General features: G+C 56.9%; 1 protein-coding gene and 1 long non-coding RNA gene across 14 annotated transcripts; one reads left to right on the top strand and one right to left on the bottom strand.

Moving 5' to 3' along the window:
• Nucleotides 1-6111: 6111 nt before the first annotated feature.
• LOC141572298 (uncharacterized) lies at nucleotides 6112-12865 on the bottom strand. Of its 5 annotated transcripts, none has more exons than XR_012497665.1 (3): nucleotides 12775-12865; nucleotides 6585-6738; nucleotides 6112-6507 (listed from the first exon to the last, which is right to left on the bottom strand). It is a non-coding gene; the product is annotated as an uncharacterized LOC141572298 (long non-coding RNA). The 5 variants fall into 5 exon arrangements; XR_012497662.1 differs by lacking the exon at nucleotides 12775-12865 and adding an exon at nucleotides 10393-10532; XR_012497664.1 differs by lacking the exon at nucleotides 12775-12865 and adding an exon at nucleotides 8479-9553.
• LOC109460357 (mas-related G-protein coupled receptor member F) lies at nucleotides 10425-18730 on the top strand. Of its 9 annotated transcripts, none has more exons than XM_074336853.1 (4): nucleotides 10859-10997; nucleotides 11254-11424; nucleotides 13876-13993; nucleotides 16843-18730. In XM_074336853.1, the coding sequence occupies exons 3-4, from the start codon at nucleotides 13946-13948 to the stop codon at nucleotides 17821-17823; spliced, it is 1029 nt and encodes a 342-aa protein (XP_074192954.1). In that variant the 5' UTR covers nucleotides 10859-10997; nucleotides 11254-11424; nucleotides 13876-13945; the 3' UTR covers nucleotides 17824-18730. The 9 variants fall into 9 exon arrangements, with proteins under 9 accessions (XP_074192955.1, XP_074192954.1, XP_074192953.1 ...); XM_074336852.1 differs by having other exon boundaries at nucleotides 10860-10997; nucleotides 11304-11424; XM_074336854.1 differs by lacking the exons at nucleotides 10859-10997; nucleotides 11254-11424 and adding an exon at nucleotides 10425-10553.
• Nucleotides 18731-21415: the final 2685 nt, after the last annotated feature.

The raw sequence follows: 21415 nt of genomic DNA, 5'->3' as shown, positions 1-21415 counted from the left end.
TTAGAGTGGTGGTGGTTGCACACCCTTGTGAATATACTAAAACCACTGAATTGTATACTTTAAAAAGGTGAATTTTATGGTAAGTGGATCATGTCTCGATTCTAAACAGCCCACACAGGGCAGGCCATCTTTAGATGAGATGGTCAGAGAGGGCTTCTGGGAGGAGGTGACATTTTAGCTGAGGTCTAAAGAAGGAGGAGTTGGCCATGGGGTGGGGCAGCAGGGGGTGTGGCGTGTGTGTGTGGGGGGGTGACACCAGACTGGTGGCAATGAGCTTGAGGGGAGAGGACCACAGCAAGGTGAGGGGGCAGCAGAGGCCCCGAGGGGCCTGGCATCCATGCTGAGGGGTGCAGCTCATTCTGGGGAGGCTACTGGAGCATCTCGCACAAGAGAAAGAGACACAGTGGAATTTATGTTTTTAAACGTGGTGGGAGGGGGGTTGTGGATCAGAGGGGGCAGCAGGCAGACCCCCAGGAGACCAGATGCCTCCTGGGAATCACTGGGACAGGTGCTACTGCTACGCGGTACGAACATGCTGTCACCGCCATCCATGCCTTAAGAGGGGCTGTGGGGGGGTCACCTTGCTCAGTTGTGGCCATTTGCATCCTACTGTGTCTTACAGGTACCTCTGCCCTCAGGTGATGAACCCCAGGTGGGGAGAGAAAAGTCTGGGAGTGCCACAGCGCAGAAAGGGGTCTCATCAGGAGGCCCAGGTCAGGGCCACAGGGAAGGCAAGCTGTAGATGAGCAATAGACGGGGCCGGAAGCTGACCCTATGGCTGCCTGGAAAGCAGCTGGACTTTGAGCCAGCTGCCAGGCCAGCTGCCCGGGGCTCCTCGGCAGAGCACAGGTCCAAGGGGGCAGAGAGGACCAGGACCAGGGAGCCTGGAAAGGGAGGCCCCCGGGAACTCGAGGCTGAGGAGGGACTTGCAGTCAGGCTGAGAAGGGCTGGTCCTGCCTCACCCTGCAGGGGTCTAAGCCAGGCTCGCGGACCTGGTGGTTCATGGTCTGTTCACGGAGAAGCCCCCACCCTGTTCAGGGGCTGATGGATCCTGTGAGCCCCTCAGAGAGCAGCAGCTGGAACCAGGAGTCCAGTCCGAGAATAATACCAAGGGATCTTCTGCTCCCCTTCAGAGCTGGCTGAGTGTGCCACACTGGGGACGATGGTCCCATATCAAGTGTCTGCTGTGTGCCAGGTCTTCGTGGGGTACTTGGTCAGTAGAGAATCAGCCGTGGTGCCGTCCCTGTGGAACGGCAGGCAAACACAGGACAGTCAACTAAACTGCGCACTCCCAAGGGACAGGAGCCAGGACTGTCTCATTCACCCCACCTCAGAAGCTGAACACATAGTAGGTGCTCAACAAAGGTTTGTTGAATGCCTGACCGAAGCCATGCGTGTTGAATGGAGACAGTGGTGACAGCACTTAGGAAGGAATGACAAATCGAGCATGGGTGGAGAGTGAGGCTTTATGGGGAGGCTTCCTGGAGGAGGTGACATTCAAACTGGGTCCTGCGGGATGCATGGGAGTTTTCCAGGGACTAACACGTACAGAGAACCTCAACCTCATGAGCACAGACCTAGAGGTAGGCAAGGGCCTGCACCAACCAAGAAACTGAGCAGTCTATGCCTGGGGCAAGGGTTGGAAAGCTGGGGGACTCCTCCAGGAGGGGCTTGGCCCTAGGGTCCCTCTGCCAGTTCCGTTGGGCTGGGCCACACTAAGATGGACCAGCAACTCCCTAACTGGTTGGATTCCTTTCACTCTCCCAGCTTCTGTCTTGGCAGAGGGTCCACCTGTTCCCAATTCCTGAAGCTTCCTTCCCAGATGAGGCTGCAGACACACAGGCCAGGACAGAGGTAAGGGAGTCCTGCATTTCTGCTGGAAGTGACCTCAGTGTAATTCAGAGCCAGGGGGGTGAGCACTCACCATCTTGGGAAGCAACCTCAGGCCAGCCTTCACTTTGCAGAATCCCCTGTGTGGAATCCCCCCATAGAAAGACACTTCACAGACATGGGGCCATGCCCTCTCCTACAGCCAGGGACGACACTAGTAATCACAGGGTGTCCTTGGGGTGGAGGGTGCAGCCCCAGGGCTCAGCAAACTGCCCAAGCTGGAATTCAGCCCCACTCACCCTCTCAGCCAGGGGCATTTCAAGAGGGCGCAGCCCAGCGACAGTGCATGGTGGCCCTGCTTGCAGCCCTCTACCCAGGGCTTCTGCAGTCCAGGGACAGGGGCCTGGAAAGGCCCAGATCCCCAAGCGTGTCATGCTCTGCTCTTTGGCACTGCTCATTTCTTTAAAGAATGGCCCCACCGTGAGCTGTCAACAACCCGTTAACTTTCAGGACAGATGTTTCTGCTCCTGTTTAGAAAGTGAGTGTGAAGGCAACTTTGGGAAGAAGGAACAGTGATGCTATAGTGTTTGGGTCGCCCAAAGTTCCCCTACAAAAATGGACAGAACACCTCGGATAGTCAAACCCTGGCCTCATGGACCACACCCGCAGGGAAACCAAGAGGCAAGGTGTCCACAGCATGCCAGAAGGTGGGGACCAAACACCGACTGCAAGACCCCCGAGAGTGGTATCAGCCACTGCAAGAGAGGACAGGAAGGGAAGTCGGCAGGGCCCTGGTGGTCCTGGGAGCTGAAGGACCTCCAACGACCAGCGGATACTCACCGGCAAGCATGGAGGTCCCAGCACAGAGCAGGAGTCACAGCCGAGAGGGGGACCATGCAGGCTTCCATTGGCAGTGAGGGTAAGGGGACAGCAGTATGCCCAGGTGTGGCAGGAGTCTAGGCCCCAGGAACTAACACAAAACACAACCTCCTTCCAGGACAAAGCCCCACAGAAAGGAAACTGCTGGGGAAAGCATCCGAACGGACAGGAAGGGGACAGTGGGAGGATACAACAGAGATCGGCTTATCTCTCCTTCAAAAATATTCAGAAAAATTCATTTCACTGGGAAAATCATGAGCAACAGAAAAGAACTATAGTCAAGATCCAAGTACAAAGACACTACATGAGGAAGAGAATGAGGAGCAGAATGACAGCCCACGAAGACACGCCAAAAAGACAATGCCCTCCAAACGCAAACGCCGTGAGTTTCCCAATCGGTTCTCTGTTTCTATGAGTTTGGAGTTTTGGGATTCCACACATACAAGGTCAGACAACTAAGCTCATGGACTCATCCTAGAAAAAGTGCTACATACTTCATTGCTGAATATCACTAGTCACCTTTGAAATACTCCCCTTGGGAAGCTATGGACTGATGCCAAGGCCTAGTTCACCCTTCAAAGCAATGTTGGAACTCTTTTTCTGGAATGGCCATCAGAGCTGTCATCGTATTACCCCTTGATGTCCTGAATGTCATCAAAATGTCCTCCTTTCCTCTTTTTTTTTTTCTTTTTTTAAGGCAGGCGCAGCTCAAAGTGGCCCATGCGGGGATCGAACTGGCAACCTTGGTGTTAGTAGCAACACGTGCTAACTAACTGAGCTAACCAGCCACCCAAAATGTCTTCCTTTCAATAGTTCCTTTATCTTTGGGTAAAGAAAGAAGTCATTGGGGGTCAGATCAGGTGAGTAGGGAGGGGGTTCCAATACAGTTATTTGTTTACTGGCTAAAAACTCCCCCACAGACAATGCCGTGTGAGCTGGTGCATTGTTGTGATGCAAGAGCCATGAATTGTTGGCAAAAAGTTCAGGTCGTCTACCTTTTTCATGCAGCCTTTTCAGCACTTCCAAATAGTAAACTTGGTGAACTGTTTGTCCAGTTGGTACAAATTCATAATGAATAATCCCTCTGATATCAAGAAAGGTTAGCAACATCGTTGCAACAAGTTCATGAACTTAACTGTCAGACCTCCTGAGACCACACTATTTGTCTTTTTCTGACTGGTTTATCTCACTCAGTATGATGCCCTCAAGATCCATCCATGTTGTCGCAAATGGCAGGATTTCCTTCCTTTTCATGGCTGAATAGTGTCTATTATTTTATATATTAAGAAACTAATAGAAGTCGTAAAAGAATAGCTTACACCAAAATCAGAAAAGAAACTCAGAAACAAAGCAATTGGAGAAAAGGAAAATTTGAAAAGAGGTGACAGAACTCAGAAAAGAATTAAAATAAAAGAGGAAACCATTTAAGAAACTAAGACTATAACTAATGGAAACGTAAGAGCAAATGAATACTACAAATACAGCCTTAAGAAAAACAGACTATGGAAAGCAGAAACATTTAAAAATCAAAAAGAAATGTTGAGACAAATAAAAAAAAGATGTTAAGGGAAAATTACAGATATGGAAAATCGGCAAGGAAGATCCAAGAAACATATAATAGGAATCCCAGAAGAAAACCAAAGCAATGGAACAGAACAAGAAACAAAAATTGTAATCCAAGAAAGTCTCCTGAAATAAAAGCATTTTAAAACTACATAATAGATGAGCTTACTGCTCAAGAGTAGGAAACCAATTATCAAAGAGTAAACAGCTGAGGGACGTAGGGTGCTACGTAGAGTATGATGGAGACCACAAGAACAAAGGACATTGTGCTCAGTGAAAGAAGCCAGGCACAGAGGGACAAACACTGTGTGGTTCCACTTACAGGAGGTCCCTGGAGGAGTCAGATTCACAGAGACAGAAATTAGGATGGTGGGGGGAGGGGGGAGGGAGGAGACAATGGGCAGTGAGTGTTTCATAGGGACAGAGTTTCCACTTGGAAAGATGAAGTTCTGGGCATGGATGGTGGTGATGGTGGTGCAACAGTGTGAATGTACTTCATACCACAGAACTGTGCACTTAAAAATGGTTAGCACGGCAAATTTTACGTTTGCTGTATTGTACCTTAATTTTTTTCAAAGATGCTGGTCGTTTTTCAAAAGTTTAATGACCTGAAATACACACACACTGTAATCTGTGTGATCTGTTTAGCTGGCAGATGGAACCAGACCTCAGGGGAAATTCCAGATCAAACTGCTGTACCAGGAGCTAAACAATCTTGACTTTCATCTGGAAAACAGCTACTTCTGCCAGAAAGTTTGGGAAGCATGGCCTCCCACAACAGCAGATACCTGATCACTCAGGCTTGAGGATAACCCTGCAGTTCTGCACTAGTGCCAGGGAAAACTGTGACTAATTTGATGGGCGTCAAGGCACATTTTCATTTTATTTGCACATATGTGCCAATGGCAGGCCTGAACCCAACTCCAGAAGGTGATCTCGGGTTTAGTGCAGCACCACCCCTGGCCTCCCTGCCTCCTACTCCCCCACCCCTTAGTCAGGAGTCTGTTATACCAGTGCCCAGGAGGGTCTGGCAGCCACCTTGACTGCTGCTAGCAGCTTGACTCTTGCCCTGCACCGCCTAGTTTTCGCAGGTGTCACAATGACCCACTGAAAGGGGTGATGGTGAACTGATGACAACTGGGATTTGCTCGGGCAGGGGTGGGTGTGGAGGGGAAGGAGGAGGGGTGTAGATGAGCAGAGGGGGACCGAAGCTGAGATCACGGTTGGCCATGCAGTTTAAGCTGGGCAGGGCAGTGGAGCTACGATGCTGGACTTCTGATGTGTGAGTAGCACGCACAGTGGGGCAGAGTGGAGGCCAGGCCACCGGCAAGGAGTCGGGGCAGGAGGTGCCAGAGGCCTGCACCAGCAGAATGGCCGTGGGAAGGGAGAAAAGTGGACACAGCTGGGAAGTGTCTGGACATCAGGGAAGTGAGGAATTGGAAATTGAACAGAGTCTCCAACTAGAAAGACAGGAAACCAGCCAAGGCCCAGTGCCTGGAACATCCCATCTGTGGTTCCAGGAGGTGGCACTACCCTGGGGCTTGCAGGGACCCGGAGGCCCCACCCACCCCCAGCCTTATCACATGCTCCTGCCCTCCAGCCACCCTTTCTGTTCCCTTAACACACCAAATCCTTTCCCACCTGGGGGCCTTAGCACCTGCTGCTGTCTATCCTGCAATGCTTTCCTGTGGACTCAGTGAGTAACTGGCTCCTCGTCCTCCCCCCATTCAGGGCTCAGCTCAAGCAGAAAGTGCTTCCAGCCTGCTCTTCATCAACAGGCCTATCTGTCATTCTGTATGAGCCTCCTGCTGCTACTGTAACAAATGACCACAGACGTAGTGGCTTAAAACAACACACATTTATTCCCTTGTGGTTCTGGAGACAAGAAGCCTAAAAGCGAGGTGTCTGCAGGGCTGGTTCCTTCCAGAACCGCTAGGGGAGGATCCATTTCCTTGTCGTTTTCAACTTCTGGAGGCCACCTGCATCCTCGGCTCTGTGGCCTCTTTTTCACGTTCCTCCAGCCTCTTTCCTCAGTCACCACATCTCCCGCCTGATCTCCTGAGGGTCTTCCATCATCACGTCTCACTCTGACCTTCCTGCCTCCCTTGTGTAAGGACCCTTGTGGTTATACGGAGCCTCCTGGATAATCCAGACTCATCTTCCCATCTCAGGATCCTTAGCTTCATCACGTCTGCAAAGTCCTTTTCTCCATGGAGGGGCACATAGTCTCAGGGTCTGGGGGTTAGGACATCAAAATGTTTAGGAAGCCGTTATCCAGCCTATGCCACACCCCCTCCTCGCCCACCATGTACTTTACTATCACCACAACTGCTCGTCTTCTTCACTGCAATGATCCCCGCTGGAATTCTTCTGTTCACTTGTTTCTGTTTATCAACTGGCCTCTCCCCTCATGTCTGGATCCTCCGTCATTCTTTTCCCAGGATCAACATTGTTGGTGTTCAGTAACTATGTGTTGAATGAAGATAAGAATGGATGAATGATAGATGATGGATGGATGGATGGATGGTTGGATGGATGGATGGATGGATGATAGATGATGGATGGATGGATGGATGGATGGATGGATGGATGGATGATGGATGGATGGATGGATGGATGGATGATAGATGATGGATGGATGGATGGATGATGGATGGATGGATGGATGGATGATAGATGATGGATGGATGGATGGATGATGGATGGATGGATAATGGATGGATGATGACTGGTGGATGGATGGATGAATGGATGGATGGGTGGATGATGGATGGATGGATGGATGGACAAATAAATAGCCAGTCTCCCACATGTGGGACAGAGGAAAATGTAGGCTTCTCCAGAGATCCCAAGATGCACCTTCTATCACAGATGGTCCAGCCTGGCTGGAGGAGGGGAGAGAGGAGGAGAAGGGACCCTACTCACCCTGCCCCATCAGGAAAGCTAGCTAGACCTTGGAGACTTTTTATCTCAAGGGTTGAAACCAAAGGGCCTCAGGGATTGACCTGAGACCCAGACCATGTACACATTTGCCTGGTCTCTTGGAGGATCTCAGCCACACAGAAGAGAGAGGGGCCTGGGACCACACAGACCTAAAAAACCAGCCTATCACCACAGAAAGGAATGCAGCACTGACACAGGCCACAACATGGATGAACCATGAAAACGTTATGCTCAGTGAAGGAAACGAGACGCAAAAGACCACAAAGTGTGTGATTCCATTTCTATGAAATGTCCAGAACAGGCAAACCCATCGAGACAGAAGTACCTGGTGGTCACTGGGGGCTGGGGCATGGGGGAATAGGGGGTGACTCTAATGAGTATGGGGTTTCTTGAGTGGGGGGAGGGGACAAAAGTGTTCTGATTAGATTGCGGTGATGGTTGCACAGCTGTGAATACACCAAAACCATTGAATTGCACACTTTCAAGAGGCGAATTGTTTGGAATGTGAATTATATCTCGATAGACCAGCTGAGAAAAATGACGAAGCAGCCTACCAGAGCTACAGTGAAAGGAGAGGATGGGGTACCACCGAACCCCACCACCCTCTCCATGGCACAACTGGGGTTTCCCGAAGTTCATCAGAGGCAGAGCCAGCGCTGGATCCCAGGGCTCCGGAGCTTTCCTCACATCTCGATGCTCCATGCCCAGGAGAGAGATGTGGACACGGAGAGGTCCCAGCCCCCCGGTGCAGGTCCTGAGGTGGGGGTGGGGGTATCTAACAGATACACAGAGTTACTCCCTGGGCCTCAGTTTCCTCATTTCCAGAATCTGGGTACTTCGCAGGCAGGGAGCTTCACTTGTTTCATTCGTCAGTGGATTCCCAGGACCTAGAACAGGGCCTGGCACATAGTAGGTGTTCAATAAATACATGTTGGATGACTCCGTAAGTGGGGGATGTTATGAGGATTAAATGATTCAATTTATGCAGGCCCTGGCTCACAGGACACAGTAAGTGGTAGCTGTAGTTGTCGTTAGCACCACTGCACCTGTCCCCTGAGCAGATGGAACAAATGGCAGCAGGAAGGTGAGAACGGGATAAGAAGCACAAGATCTCCGACTGGAGAGGGCAAGGTCAGTCAGAGCTGCCGGACGTGCGCCTCATCCACCCCTGCCCTCTTAGGGTCCCCTCGGCCTCATGCAGCCACCCCCCAATCACCTGTGCACACACCTTCCTGCCTCATACCACACAGTCGTTGCTCATACCGTTTCCTGTGCTGCGATGCCTTCCTTCCCCTTCTCACCGGAGTCACTCCTGCCCAACTTTCCCCATGGGCTCCACTGTCACCTCCTCAGAGAAGCTGTCCTCATCTCCCTGGTATGCCTGGCCCTGGTGCCTTCTGTTCAGGCGTGGTTTTACTTGTGTTTGGGTCATCTGATTTTGGCCTGCCTCCCGGCTTGCCATCAGCTCCCTGGGGAAGACTCCTTGCCTGCCCTGTTCATCAGCCTGGGGCCCAGCAGGTGCTCTATGAATGCCTGCAGTAGAGAGGTGTGTGCAGGGGCTCTGGGGCCCGCTGGCTCAGAGGGGCTGACCCGTCACCCAGGGAGCAGCTGTGGGCCCTGGCAGGAGGCAGCCCTGCCCAGAGCCCCCAGCAGGGGAAGATCTTGGCCTGAGGTGGCCTGGGGTGGGGTATGAGACCACAGAGTCTACGGTGAGGCCTATGGCAGGGGACAATTCAAAATAAAGTTCCTTTCTGTCGGGAGGGGCCGAGGAGGGCACCTGTTGGCGGGGTGGTGGCTATTCAGTGTGAGGAAGAATGTGAGAGGTGGCAATGCAGGGACGGTGTCCAATGTCCGAGTGGGCCGGCACTGGGCAGTCACCGCCGGACTGAGCCCTGAGCCTTGTGGCCGGAGGGAGGGAGTGACTCCATGATGCCCACACACTGGCCTGGGCAGGGCCCTCTGAGGTGCACAAGCACTTTTCTACCAGATCTGATCCCTTCCTCACGGCCACTCTGTGACCATGTTTTTTTTCACCACCTGACAGGCGAGGAAACTGAGGCCCACCTGACAGGTAAGGAAACTACCAAGATTGGAAGCAGCCACAGAAACCCCACATGCCAGCTGGGCTCTCTCCACTGTTCCTGCAGGAGCCCTGCCTCCAGCTTAGGGACACCTGTTGGCAACAGAACAGCAGCAAACCCAGGCGAAGGGTGGCTTTCCCACTGACAAGCACCTCTCATCAGTTTTGAAAGAAACAAATTTCCATACCAAATAAGGCGGTGGACTTCAGAGCCGCTGCCCACTTCACACAATTCCTTTTAAGTGTCCAGATGCAATTACACTTGGCACTTGCCTGGACTTGGCCTCCCCCACCCTCTCCCCACCTCCCCCTGGCCTCCCCACATAAACAAGAGGCCCAGCTGGGCCCCAGCTGGCCAGCCCTGGGGAGGAAGGGAGGGTCACCAGCTACCTGCAGCCTGCGATGCCTCTCAGCCCCTTCAGCGAGCTCCTAGGGCACTCCTTTTGCACCTTCCCCGCCCCAGGAGGTCAGCTGGGCCAAGCAGGGAACAACAATCCACACTCCCTCCTCACCTGAGGTTTGCATATGGGCAGGGACACCGGGTTCCTGGGGGGGGGGCAGGGGGGGCCGGCAGGAGGTCTGCGGCCCGGGCTCTATTTCCGGTTGCCCACAGAGGCACCCCCACACCCCACCCCCACACACAAACTGGGCACCATTTGCTCCCGCAGAGAAAGCACTGTTTGGAATTCCCTCGGGCTCCCTGGGCCGTGAGAAAGCTGGCCCAGGGCAGGGGGGCTTTCCCGCGGGGCTCCCTGGGAAGCCACTCCTCACCACCCCGTCCTCAGGCCATCCCTGGGGTACTGCAACCCCCAGGCTTTGGCTTGGTGCCCCAGGACCCCGCGGGCGCTCGTGGGGGAAGGGGGGAGTCGAGGTTGACTCATCCCCCCAGCTGAACGCGCGCACACACCAGGCAACACAGCCGCCAATTCCCTGCTCGGCCCCAGGCGAGCGCAGTGATTTTCCACTTGCACCATCTGATTGCCATTAGGGCCGGGAGAAGGGAATTCCTGGTTCCATAAGCCGGCGGGGGGCCATGGCAGATTGGGGGGGGAGTGAGGTGCCACCTGGGTGGCCTCACCGCCTGCTGCCAGGTCTACCTCTCAAAAGCGCCTGCACCACCTCCTCCATGGAGCTTTCACCCTCTGCCTCCTGGCTTCTCTGTCAGCCCCTCGGCACACTTGAACCACCGGGTGGGACCCGCCTCTCCTGGGCCTGCACGCCCCAGAGAGGCCCAGCTGGAGCCGCGCGAAGGCACCAGGCAAGTGGACAGCCAGGCGCTCCCTCTCCTGGGCCGCCCTGTGGAGCTGCAGGACGCTCCGGAGATTAACAGCTGGACACTGGCAAGAATGCAAGGGGCCAACGTGACGTCACCAGGCAGAGAGATGAGTTCCCAGTGGGGCTCTGGGGGGGCTCCTGAGTGGGCATTCCTTCCCGAAGCCTCATCCCCGCTCAGCCCCTCCTCCTCCGCCCCCCTCCCCCTCCCGTCCCCCCCTCCCTTTCCCCCTCCCGCCGGGCCTGGAATTGGGTTTGGGGCGGGTTCTGCTTCCAAAGCCATCTTCTCCGGCGGCAGGCGAGGGCTCTCCTCTACTCTGAGCTCGCATTTCCGAGGCTCAGGCCCTACTCTGCGCGGGACTGCTGCCTCGCGGGTCACAGCCAGAGGCAGGCATCACCGCAGGAGCCCTCCACAAAGGGACAGCTGCAGGTAGTTCCGTGGGGCCCAGGGTGGGGGGAGTGGGGGGGAGGGGGCTGATGATGAGGTCCAGGAACTGGGGCTGCAGGGGAAGGCCAGGCAGAGGAGAATGAGGTGGGCACCTTCAGGGCAGGCACCGCCCAGAAACCACACAGCCCCAAGCAGGAGCCCTGAGACCCCTGAGAGGCTGTCACCTCCTGCAGCCTCTGAGGCTCCAGGAGTCCCAGGGACATTGGGGATCTTTGAGAGTCCCCCTCCTATGTGGCAGGCCCTGGCCTTCTGGAAGTTCCTGACCGCCAAGCTGTCCTCCACTTCCAGCTCCTGCCCTGTCCTGCTGTGGGTCGGGGCTCCCCCTCTGTCGCTCCACCACCCTCACCAGCAGCTGTCCAGCCCTGAACGGGTGGGGAGGGAACACCCAGCGGGCAGCGTCCCAAGCATGGTGAGATGGCTCCCACTGCTCTCACGCACTAGGGGCACGCCCCTCTTTCCATCGGGTGCTGAGCTCCCACAGCTGTGGGGCCGGCTCTGGGGTGGACACCAGGGAGGGATCAGCCTGGAGAGCCACAGGAGACTGGGTGGCTGCGTCCCCCTTCCCCCAGGCCCAAAGCTCCTGATGTGGTGTTGGCGTTGGATGGAGGCCTGGAGATCTTCTGGAAGGTCTCAATCCCCCCACCCACATAAACCTCTTCAATCCAAATTGTGAGCTGGGGAATTGAGGACCTGGAGTGAGAAAATGCTGGCTCTCTGCGACTGGGGGGAGTGACAGCCAGCGCTCTCAAGCCCAGCCCAGGTGGCAGCCTGGGGACAAAGAAAGGGGCTGGGAAGATGGATTGGAGAAGTGGGGTCTGATGGTTCCCACCTGGGCCTCCTGGAAGCCAGCCTCACCTAGTGGCCTTGGAGCCCCGGGTGCTGGGTGCTGGTGGGGGGAGGAAGGAGGGGGGAGGAGATGAGGAGATTCCTGAGGCCTGGAGGAGGCAGACAGGTGGCCACAGGGACCCATCCTAGGGCTTGTGTTCTGAGGGGGAGGTTCAGGAGTGAGCTGAGCTGGCAGCTTTTTTCTTTTTTTGTCTGCTTTAGCGGAAGCTAGCTGTCACCGGCCAGATCCTGACCTGAGGAGCACAGTATTCTCACATGCACTCACACACGTCCCATGCACATGTCACACACATGTCTTTTTATGGCCCATCTGGGGTCCACTTGGCTTCTAGATCTCTTTGCATGAGTGCAATAGCTTTTCAGATTGCCAGTGGCAGGGCAGGGCTCAGAGACCACCCATCGAATCAATCAGCAAAGGTGAGCTCAGGGCCCTGACCACATGCAGGGTCCAAGCTGGGAGTCATGGGTAGGTCCCAGCCGGCTGCCTTTGGGGGCACCTGTGTAGTTGGACGTCTGACCTGCCTAGGTGAAAGGGTGAGGCTCTGGATAGCCGGCAACCCAGACCTAAAGGGTGGTGCACGTCTGGAAGGGCCACCAAGAAGAATAGGCACAGTGCAGGGGATGTACCTGGGGCCAGGAGGGGTAAGGGGTGAGGCAGGTAGGTTTGGGGTTGCAGGCACCAGGAGAGCTTGGGCAAGCCCCAGCGCGGGGAGAAGCATGCCTGTCGGTGGCAATGGGGACAGTGGCCCAACTACAGTCAAGACTTCAAAGGGGAGGGAACAGGCTCAAGATGCACACTTCCTAGCACCCGCTCCATGCAAACCTGCACTGCACACGCATCACCACAAACTCTCTCACTTATTCTCACGCACAAGGGCTCCCCCCAACCCCTGCGAGTAACACCCGGGGGCACCTGTGCAACCCCCACGCTTTCCGGGGCAGCTGTCCAGGGTGGCGCCTTCCAACTGCGCGGGGCCTCGGGACAGCACTGGCGTTGGGGAGAGATCCGGGAAACCAAGGGTTAAAGAGGGATGGGCAACCCGCGCTTACCGCCCCAGCCAATAATGGGCGCGCCTGCCGAGGCCCCGCCCCGGACTGGGAGTGTGGGAGGGATGGGCGGCAGCGGAGTGGGATGCGCGTGGCGTCTGCTGCAGCAGGGAGGAAGGAATTCCGGGGGAGTGGAGCTGAGAGGGCTGCCCAGCGCTCGCTCCAGGCTGAGGAGAGGTCTAGCAGCCTGCGGCCTGGGCTGTGCCCCTACAAAGCCCCTTCTCTGCTCACAGCCTCAGTTTCCCCACCTGCACCATGGTCAGGTGCTTGCCTGCGGGGGGCAGAGCTTAGGTTGGGGGACAGGAGTCAATTCCAGGGAACCCCTGGGCAGGAGGACCAATGAGCACTGCCTGGCCAGGGTGGAAGTCTTTGGCAGGGACGCCCCCACTCCAAGGACTGTCACCCCTCCCAAGCCTCCCCACCTGCCTTCCAAAAGGGATGATGGGTGTGGGCCAGCTGGCAGTCATTGACACAGGGATTGATGGTGGTGACAATGATGCGGATGATGACAGCTGTCCTGCCTTCAAGGCACCTATAGGAGAAAGACCAGACACCTTAGCATCTTACAAACACAAGGCCCTGCCAAAGACCTCCTCCACCGGGAAGCCTCCCTGCCTTCAGGGCCTGACTGCTGGGAACCCCTGGCCCACCACAGGCTAAGCACAGAGGCACCCAGGACATATGGGGGGGCTCCAGAAATCTGGCACCCAAGGGAGAAGGAGAGGGGTTTCTTCCTCAGCAAGGTCTCACTAGCATGTCAACAGAGGGTGGATGAGGGACCCAGGCAGGAGGTGACCTGCTCTGGCCTCCGCAGGACAGTCACTGTGCTTCCCAAATGGCCCTGCTTTTGAGGGAGCCAGGTGACTGCTTGTCAGCCTTTCCTCTAAGGTGAGAGGCCTGGGGACAGGGGTCTAAGTGGGGCTGGAGAGCACAGCTGGCCTGATGTGGCCCTTTCTGCCTTTGGCAGGTGGGGTGTGCCAGTCGGCGGGTGAGCTGTGAGCCGAGCTGTGAGGAATCTGGACTCGCCCAGCCTGGAGATGGCTGGAAACTGCTCCTGGGAGGCCCATCCCACCAACAGGAATAAGGCAAGGCCGCACAGGCACTGCAGGGGGATCCGTGGCCCCAGGGCCGCGGCGTGGGTGCGGTGGGAGGGGGCACACGCGGCCAGCATCTCCCCTCCCACCCATACGCACAGCACTGCTCAGGCCCCATCCTCTAGCTCAGGACCCACAGGCGGGCAGCAGGGACCCCCTGGGCTGTGTGGCCAGGCATGTTACCTCAGGTCTCCAGTGTCCTCATCAGTGACGTCACCACAGGGGACTGGGCGCCCTCCACTCCCTTCCCCTGCTGACCTTGGGGCATCTGTTACCTACCGAGAGTCCTCCTTCCATCTCCTCCCTGTGGAGATGGGGTAGTCAGCTACTTCCCACGGCCCTGAGAGGCTGGCTCCAAGGTGCCCATGATGTCACATGCTCCACAGGGCACTGCCCGCTCTGGGCCACCCTACCAGGGTTGCTCAAGGAGGATCCATGAGTTCTGGTTTACCTCCCATCTCCAATCACCAGGCAAGGCTGAGATTTCTGACAACCCATCGGGCTGACCCACTCCTTCTGCCCCCACCTCACCCCCAGACCGCTATGTCTCAGAGGCCTTCGAACGCTCTGGAATTCCCTCTGAATTCGGGCAAAACACTGTCAAGTTGGAAGGACCTTGGAGTTTACCTAAAGCAGCCTCTTCTACATGTGAGGAAATGGAGGCTCCCACCAGTGTAGCAGTTTGGCTGGGATGAGCCCAGAGGTCGGAACAGAGCCAGGACCCCTCCCTGGGGCCCTGAACCTCAGCCCCTGGCATTTCCCTCCTCCAGTAGTGACCACTATGGAGTGGCAGCCAAGGGGAGCAGAGATGGCGCTGGCTGGGGGGAGTGTCCAGAAATCCCAGAGAAAAGTCAGAGCTGGGGAGGGGGCCAGGCTCCAGAGCAGGCCTTTTACAAGGCGGTATGTGTCTGGGGGTGGCAGCTCCACGCCCAGTGACTCACCCAGCCCTCCCGCTCTGACTCCAAGGACGAGGACGAGGATTGCAGGCTTTTTCCAGCCTGGAGAGGCACTGAGTGATCTGATCAGTGAGATCCAGCCCTGTGGCCTCGTCCACTCCCGGTCTTGGAGCTGGCTCTCCACAGGCCTGTTTAGGCCTCTGGGCTCATGGATTACTGGGTCTGGTTCCCCAGGTGAGCAGAGACTACTCTATGGCCTCCAACCAGAAAGGCTAAGTAAATAGCGAGCTAAGGGGCTTGGGGGTTGACAGACAGAGACATTGAGCCAATAAATGTACTTAGAGGCTGATGGGATGCCTGTCAAGTGCTTGCCCTGACCTCACGGCGTCTCCTCAAAGTTTGGCCAACACCCTCCAGTCCCTGTCTACAGATTCCCCTTGACCTGATCCAGAAGTTCTCTCCTTTTGTTACGAGGTATCAGATCCAGAGAGCAATCTGGCTTTCTGCCAGAGCTGGGGCCACGTGGAAAGTGGCAGAATTGTCCTGCTTCAAGAACCTTCCCGCTGGTTTTGTTTTGGAGAGTCATGAGCATTGGGACTGATACCTAGCCTTAGATGGGGCGAGGGGGAGAGGAGATGAGGGGCAAGGCCAAGGCCAGGTTCAGGCTGTGTAGTAAGGAGCTGGGATGGATTAGCGATGTCTGCCAGGGTGTGGCAAGGGGAGTGACAGTGCTTTAGGCAGCCTTTGCACTTGGAGTGAGAGGTCAAAATCCACAGCCTGAGAACTGAATCCAGCTTGTAGATGTGTTGTGTTTGGCCCACACAGTGTTTTTTAAATGTGAACATTTAAAGATCAGGAGGGTCACATTACAATCTAGAGTTCTGGCTTTTCTGGGGACAGGGGAAGAATGATGACGGCTGGAGCAGAGCGGTTGCCCACTTGCTCAGTACAGGTGCTTTCGGGTTTGCCACCACCACCGCCCCCGCCCCTTGCCATGCCTGGTTCACCTTCAAGCACTGATATGCCAGCCCAGACCCTGCAGGCGAAACCGATACTCAGCAGGATGCACTCGTGCTGTCAGAGCCATTGTTAAAATACTGAAGTGCTTCCCTACAGCTTGATAAATAGCCGCAGACTTAAGCCCTTCTCCCTCCTCAGAGACCCCCCAGACCAGGTCCAGTTGCCTGGATTCAGAAACCCAGAGGCTTGTCCTAGCCCAGCAGGGGGCACCTCTGATACCAGGTGTCTCCGACCCCACTGGGAGCCAAGTTCACACTTTTTTTTGTAAGTTACAAATGATTTTATTTTTTAAATAAATATTTTCATATTTTAGTGTGAAAAATTGCAACATACAGAGAGCTTGGCGGAATAGCACGATGCACACACATCCTTCAGCAGTGCAGTGATGGTTACCCTTCCTCCACGTGCACTTTCTACCCGTGTGTCTCGATAGACTTTTCCTCCCACAACTATCTAAAAGCATTAGTTTGGTGCAAAAGTAATTGTGGTTTCAAGGTTAAAAATAATTGCAAAAACTACAGTGACTTGTGCACCAACGTAGTAAATTGCAGACCCCAAGCCCCTGTTCCCCCAGACGGTCTGTATCTTCTAAGATCAAGGACATTATTCCGGACCGTGACCACAGTCTCTCTTCCCTTTGATCCAGTGCCGTCATCTACAGAGTCGCATTTCCCCTGTCGTCACAGTGTGAGCGATGGATCATTTTCACTGTCACTCCTGTAGGCTGCTAGCTCCAGACCCGAGGCACTGTGTGGGGTCAGGGGTGTCTTCTGCTCTCGCTGGAGCCAAGTAGTTGCTCCAGAGCCCGTGGCTCTGCACGTCTGTAAGGAGAACCAGCACACCGGGATGCAGGTGCGGGTGGGGGTGGGGGTGGGTGCCAGTGGCCTCACCGGGTGCCTTCCTCCCCCCTCCGTGGCTGCACAGATGTGTCCTGGGAGCGAGGTCCCTGAGCTCTACAGCCGCGGCTTCCTGACCATCGAACAGATCGCCATGCTGCCGCCGCCGGCCGTCATGAACTATACCTTCCTGCTCCTGTGTCTGTGCGGCCTGGTGGGCAATGGGCTGGTGCTCTGGTTTTTCGGCTTCTCCATCAAGAGGAGCCCCTTCTCCATCTACTTCCTGCACCTGGCCAGCGCCGACGTGGGCTACCTCTTCAGCAAGGCCGTGCTGTCCATCCTGAACACCGGGGGCTTCCTGGGCACCTTCGCCGACTACGTCCGCGCCGTGTCCAGGATCGTGGGCCTCTGCACGTTTGTCACCGGTGTGAGCCTCCTGCCGGCCATCAGCTCGGAGCGCTGCCTGTCCGTCATCTTTCCCGCCTGGTACTGGCGCCGGCGGCCCAAGCGCCTGTCGGCCGTAGTGTGCGCCCTGCTCTGGACCCTGTCGCTCCTGGTCACCGGCATCCACAACTACTTCTGCGTGTTCCTGGGCCGCCAGGCCTCCGGGCCAGCCTGCAGGTACATGGACATCTTCCTGGGCATCCTGCTCTTCCTGGTCTTCTGCCCACTCATGGTGCTGCCCTGCCTGGCGCTCATCGTGCACGTGGAGTGCCGGGCCCGGCGGCGCCAGCGCTCCGCCAAGCTCAACCACGTCATCCTGGCCATGGTGTCGGTGTTCCTGGTGTCCTCCATCTACCTGGGGATCGACTGGTTCCTCTTCTGGGTCTTCCAGATCCCGGCCCCCTTCCCCGAGTACATCACCGACCTGTGTATCTGCATCAACAGCAGCGCCAAGCCCGTCGTCTACTTCCTGGCCGGGAGGGACAAGTCTCAGCGGCTGTGGGAGCCTCTCCGGGTGGTCTTCCAGCGGGCGCTGCGAGATGGTGCCGAACTGGGGGAGGCCGGGGGTGGGACACCCAACACGGTCACCATGGAGATGCAGTGCCCCTCTGGGAACACCTCTTGAGAGGTGGGCAGCTGGAGAGGAGGCCGGGGCTGGGAGCAGCCAGGACCTCCAGAGACCCTCCGCAGGGACAGGAACTGGGCAGCCACCCTGGTGTCCCAGTGCCCGGTACCCGAGTGCAAGGAGAAAAGTCTGCTTGCCGCCCCTCTGGCCTCCGTCTCCCGGGGATGGAGGCTCCATGGGTGGCCAAGAGACCATGCAGCCACCTGCAAACAGACCCTGTGGTCCTGCCAGGCTTTCCCAGCCACTCTCGTCCGTCAGTGACCCATTGTACAGAAGTCCCAAGGGATGGGGCTCTCCCCGCCACGGGCTTGTCTGGAAAGGAGAAGAGAAGGGCCACCCAGCTCTGTCCATCTCCTGCCCCTTTCAATCAGCCCTCATTGAAAATGACACAGCAGCAGCATCACCGATCAGGCCACCAGCTTCCTCCCTGCCACTGCTCTCGCGATTCCATCTTCTCAAGTCCCTGTTAGTGGCAGACCTGAATGAAACGGTGCCACCCGGGAGAGGGTTCTGGGTAACCTGGCTGGTAGCTCCAACTCTGCAAATGACATCCCTGCCCGCTGGATGTATCCTATGGTGACTTCAATGGGTGCATTTCTAGTCATGGGGAGCAGCTGGAGACGGGAAGGACCTTCAGCCAGCTTGGGTGGGGCGCTCTTTTCTGACTCCATGCCAGCCAGCCCCGGCAGCCTCTTGGAGCACATGGTGTGTCCCCTCTGCTGCCCACATGGACCCTGGGCACCTGTAGACCATCCCGGCAGCCTCTGGGCTCCAGCCCCCATCGGAAAGTGGGCATTGGCTCCACCTGGTCACCCCAGCCCACCTACAAGCACAGTGGCCCAGTATAGCCAGAGGAAGTTTTATGAGAGGAAAAAAAAATGTACATCAATAAACATTTTATATCTTACTGCCTCTGTCCTATCTGTGGTCTTGTTCACACACTAAGGATGCCCTTGGGCACCTGGAGGCCCTGACAGGTAGCCTTTCCACCCCTTGAAACCTGCTGTGTCCCCCAGCTCTTGTGCCCCCTCTCCCGGCTGGTCTCTGTACACCTCTGGCGTGCTCTCCTGATAAGGTGTCTGTTCCTCTGGAGGAATGAGCTTCTGTGGGCCAGCCACACCATCTTCTGTTGGCGAGCCCCAGTGCCCAGCCAGGCCCCCTGCTCCCTCTGGGAACCTGTTTTCGTCACACCTACACGGCGCCAGTCCCTGAGCTGGCTACTACAGGCCCTGCCTATACGGAGCACAGTGTTTCCACACGGAGGACCCCTGGGGTTGGGGGGCTGCATCTTTACCTATTGCTCCCCATCCAGAACTCTGTCCCAAACTGCCTGAGGCAGCTGGTGCCCTGTGCCCAGGGGGCACCTCCCTACATCTGAGCATAGGCTGCAGCTCCTTGCAGGAGACGCCTTCTACGAAGGCCGTCAGAAGGAGTCCTGATGCCCCTGGCCTCTGCTCAGCCCCATCTTGGGCTCCTGGTGCCCAGCCTGGGCCCCGGGGCCTGTGCGGAAACTCTGGAGAAGGCTGCTCACTGCATAGGCCCAAAGAGAGGTCCAGGTCAGAAGCAGGCCCCCCTCCTGTGCGGAGAGCTGGGAGAGGGCAGGGAGGGTGTCTGTCCAAGCTCTGGACAGGCGGGGCGGCTAACAGTGACATGCCCATCAAGGAAGCAGCACCAGCGGCTGGCGCCTGCTGCACACCAGGACCTGCTCTGCCCAGGCTGGTGGTGCCAGCGCAGGGCCTGCAGCCCCACCCGCAGGCGGGCTCACCCCCACGTGCATTTCCCTGGTGACCGGCCCCAGGCAGCCCGACTCGCCTCTCCTGGCTTCTCCTGGCCTCTCCAGGCCACTGCTCCCGAGCTCCCCTTCCCAACAGCCACTGCTCCCAGCAAGGCGACTGCTCTGTGGACAGAAGGGACCCAGTGTGTTTCCAAGAGCTTCACGTGCCGGAGGTCGGGTGCCCGCCTGCCCTCCCCATCCTCCCACCCACCCCTCCCCAGGCCACACAGGGAATTCCAGAAGAGCAGAGTTGGAGGCCACCACAATGACACTTCTGGGGACTCAGAGAAACCAGATGGGGTCCTGAGGACACACAGGAGGTGGGGCCAGGACCCATCTACCCAAAAGCTTCCACCAGCTTTCCACACAAGGGAAGCACCTCCCAGGCCTGAAGGTGGCGGAGGGGGCCATGGGGGGACCTGACTCCTCAGTCCTCAGACTTCACCTCTTTCTCAGGAGACCCCACTCCAGGCCTCCAGCCCTGAGCTCTTGTGGGGAGCTGCCTCCACCCCCAGGAGCTTGAAGGGGCCTCTATGAAGAAGCTCAGATCCCCTGCTCGGTGGGTGGGTGGGCAGCCCTCACCCACTACCAATCCCTGGAGGTGAGGAGAGGGCTGGGCCCGTGTATGAACATGCATTTGCCCTTACTGGGTACTAGGCCTGGGTGGGCGGGAGTGGGGAGGAAGGTAAACTCCAGGAATCGGACCTTGCCCAGCCTGTGGACCCTTCTCAGGGGCCCTGCACTATAGTCTAGAGACGGAGTGAGCCTTCCCGTCCACCCCGCCCCCCACAGTCCCGGGAGAATTCCTGCCTGTCCTGCCCACACCCTGGACCACCTCACTCCTGCTCCGATGGTGGGAGGCGGCTGAGCAGAAGCCGCAGGCCTGCACCAGCTCCCTCCTCCCTCCTGTGGTATTTAATTATCAAGGCCCAGGGAGCTGCTGCAGGGTGGGTCCATGTGCTACCGTCCAACCCTCCCAAGGCAGCGCTCCTGGGCCCCCCAAAGCTTCCCCGCAAGCCTCCTCCTTTCTGGATGTCTGGTAAGGGCAGGAGGCCCCAGGCCCTGAAACTGTCTGGAGTAAGGGGTCTGACCGTTCCCCCCCTGACAACGGCTCGTCCACAGGATAAGCCAGTTGAGATGCTGGTAGTGGGAACCACCTCTCCTACTAAGGAGCTTCTAGGTTGCTGGACAGAGAAAGGACACGTGTCCCCCTGCCAGCTGCTCTGCTTAGTACTAAGCCTGACTTTCTACCCCCACAGGACATGCAGGAGGAGGGGCGGAAGGGACAGGGCTGGGCCCGGGGAAGGGCAGGGCTCTACGCTTTCTCATGCTTCCTGTCACCACTGGCTCTACGAAAATGAGCAGGTGGACAAGTGCACTTGTTTAGACAATGCAAGGGGATGAACAGGGCCAAATTTGGAAAGTCAAGAGTAAGCCTCGGGAAGGCGGGGCCGTCACCTACCAGCCACGGGACCTCGGACTTGCTGGGCCTCAGTTTCCTCTAGCACTGCCGTCAGGCATTGGGACACTGGGTGGAGGGAAAGGAGCATGGTGACCTCAGAAGGAAGGACAGTCACTGGCACAGCCCACCCCAAGCACTGGTGATTAGGGCAGTGACTGCCACTTCTCGAGGACCTACTATGTTTGGTAGGCCCTGTGCTAAGAGCTCCACATACAAGTCTCATTAGCTCTGCACAGCAGGGCTCCACGGTACCAACTGTCAGAGCGCCTGCAGTAGAGCCAGGGCTGACAGATGGCGCTCCCCGTCCAAGGTCGCCCCACCAGGTGGACAGCCAGGCTGGAGCCCCCGTCACCGTC

This window comes from Rhinolophus sinicus, linkage group LG06 (genome assembly GCF_036562045.2).
Source record: "Rhinolophus sinicus isolate RSC01 linkage group LG06, ASM3656204v1, whole genome shotgun sequence".
Classification (NCBI taxonomy): Eukaryota; Metazoa; Chordata; class Mammalia; order Chiroptera; family Rhinolophidae; genus Rhinolophus; species Rhinolophus sinicus.
The sequence above is the reverse complement of the archived record's forward strand: the minus strand, read 5'-3'. Positions and strand labels throughout refer to the sequence as shown.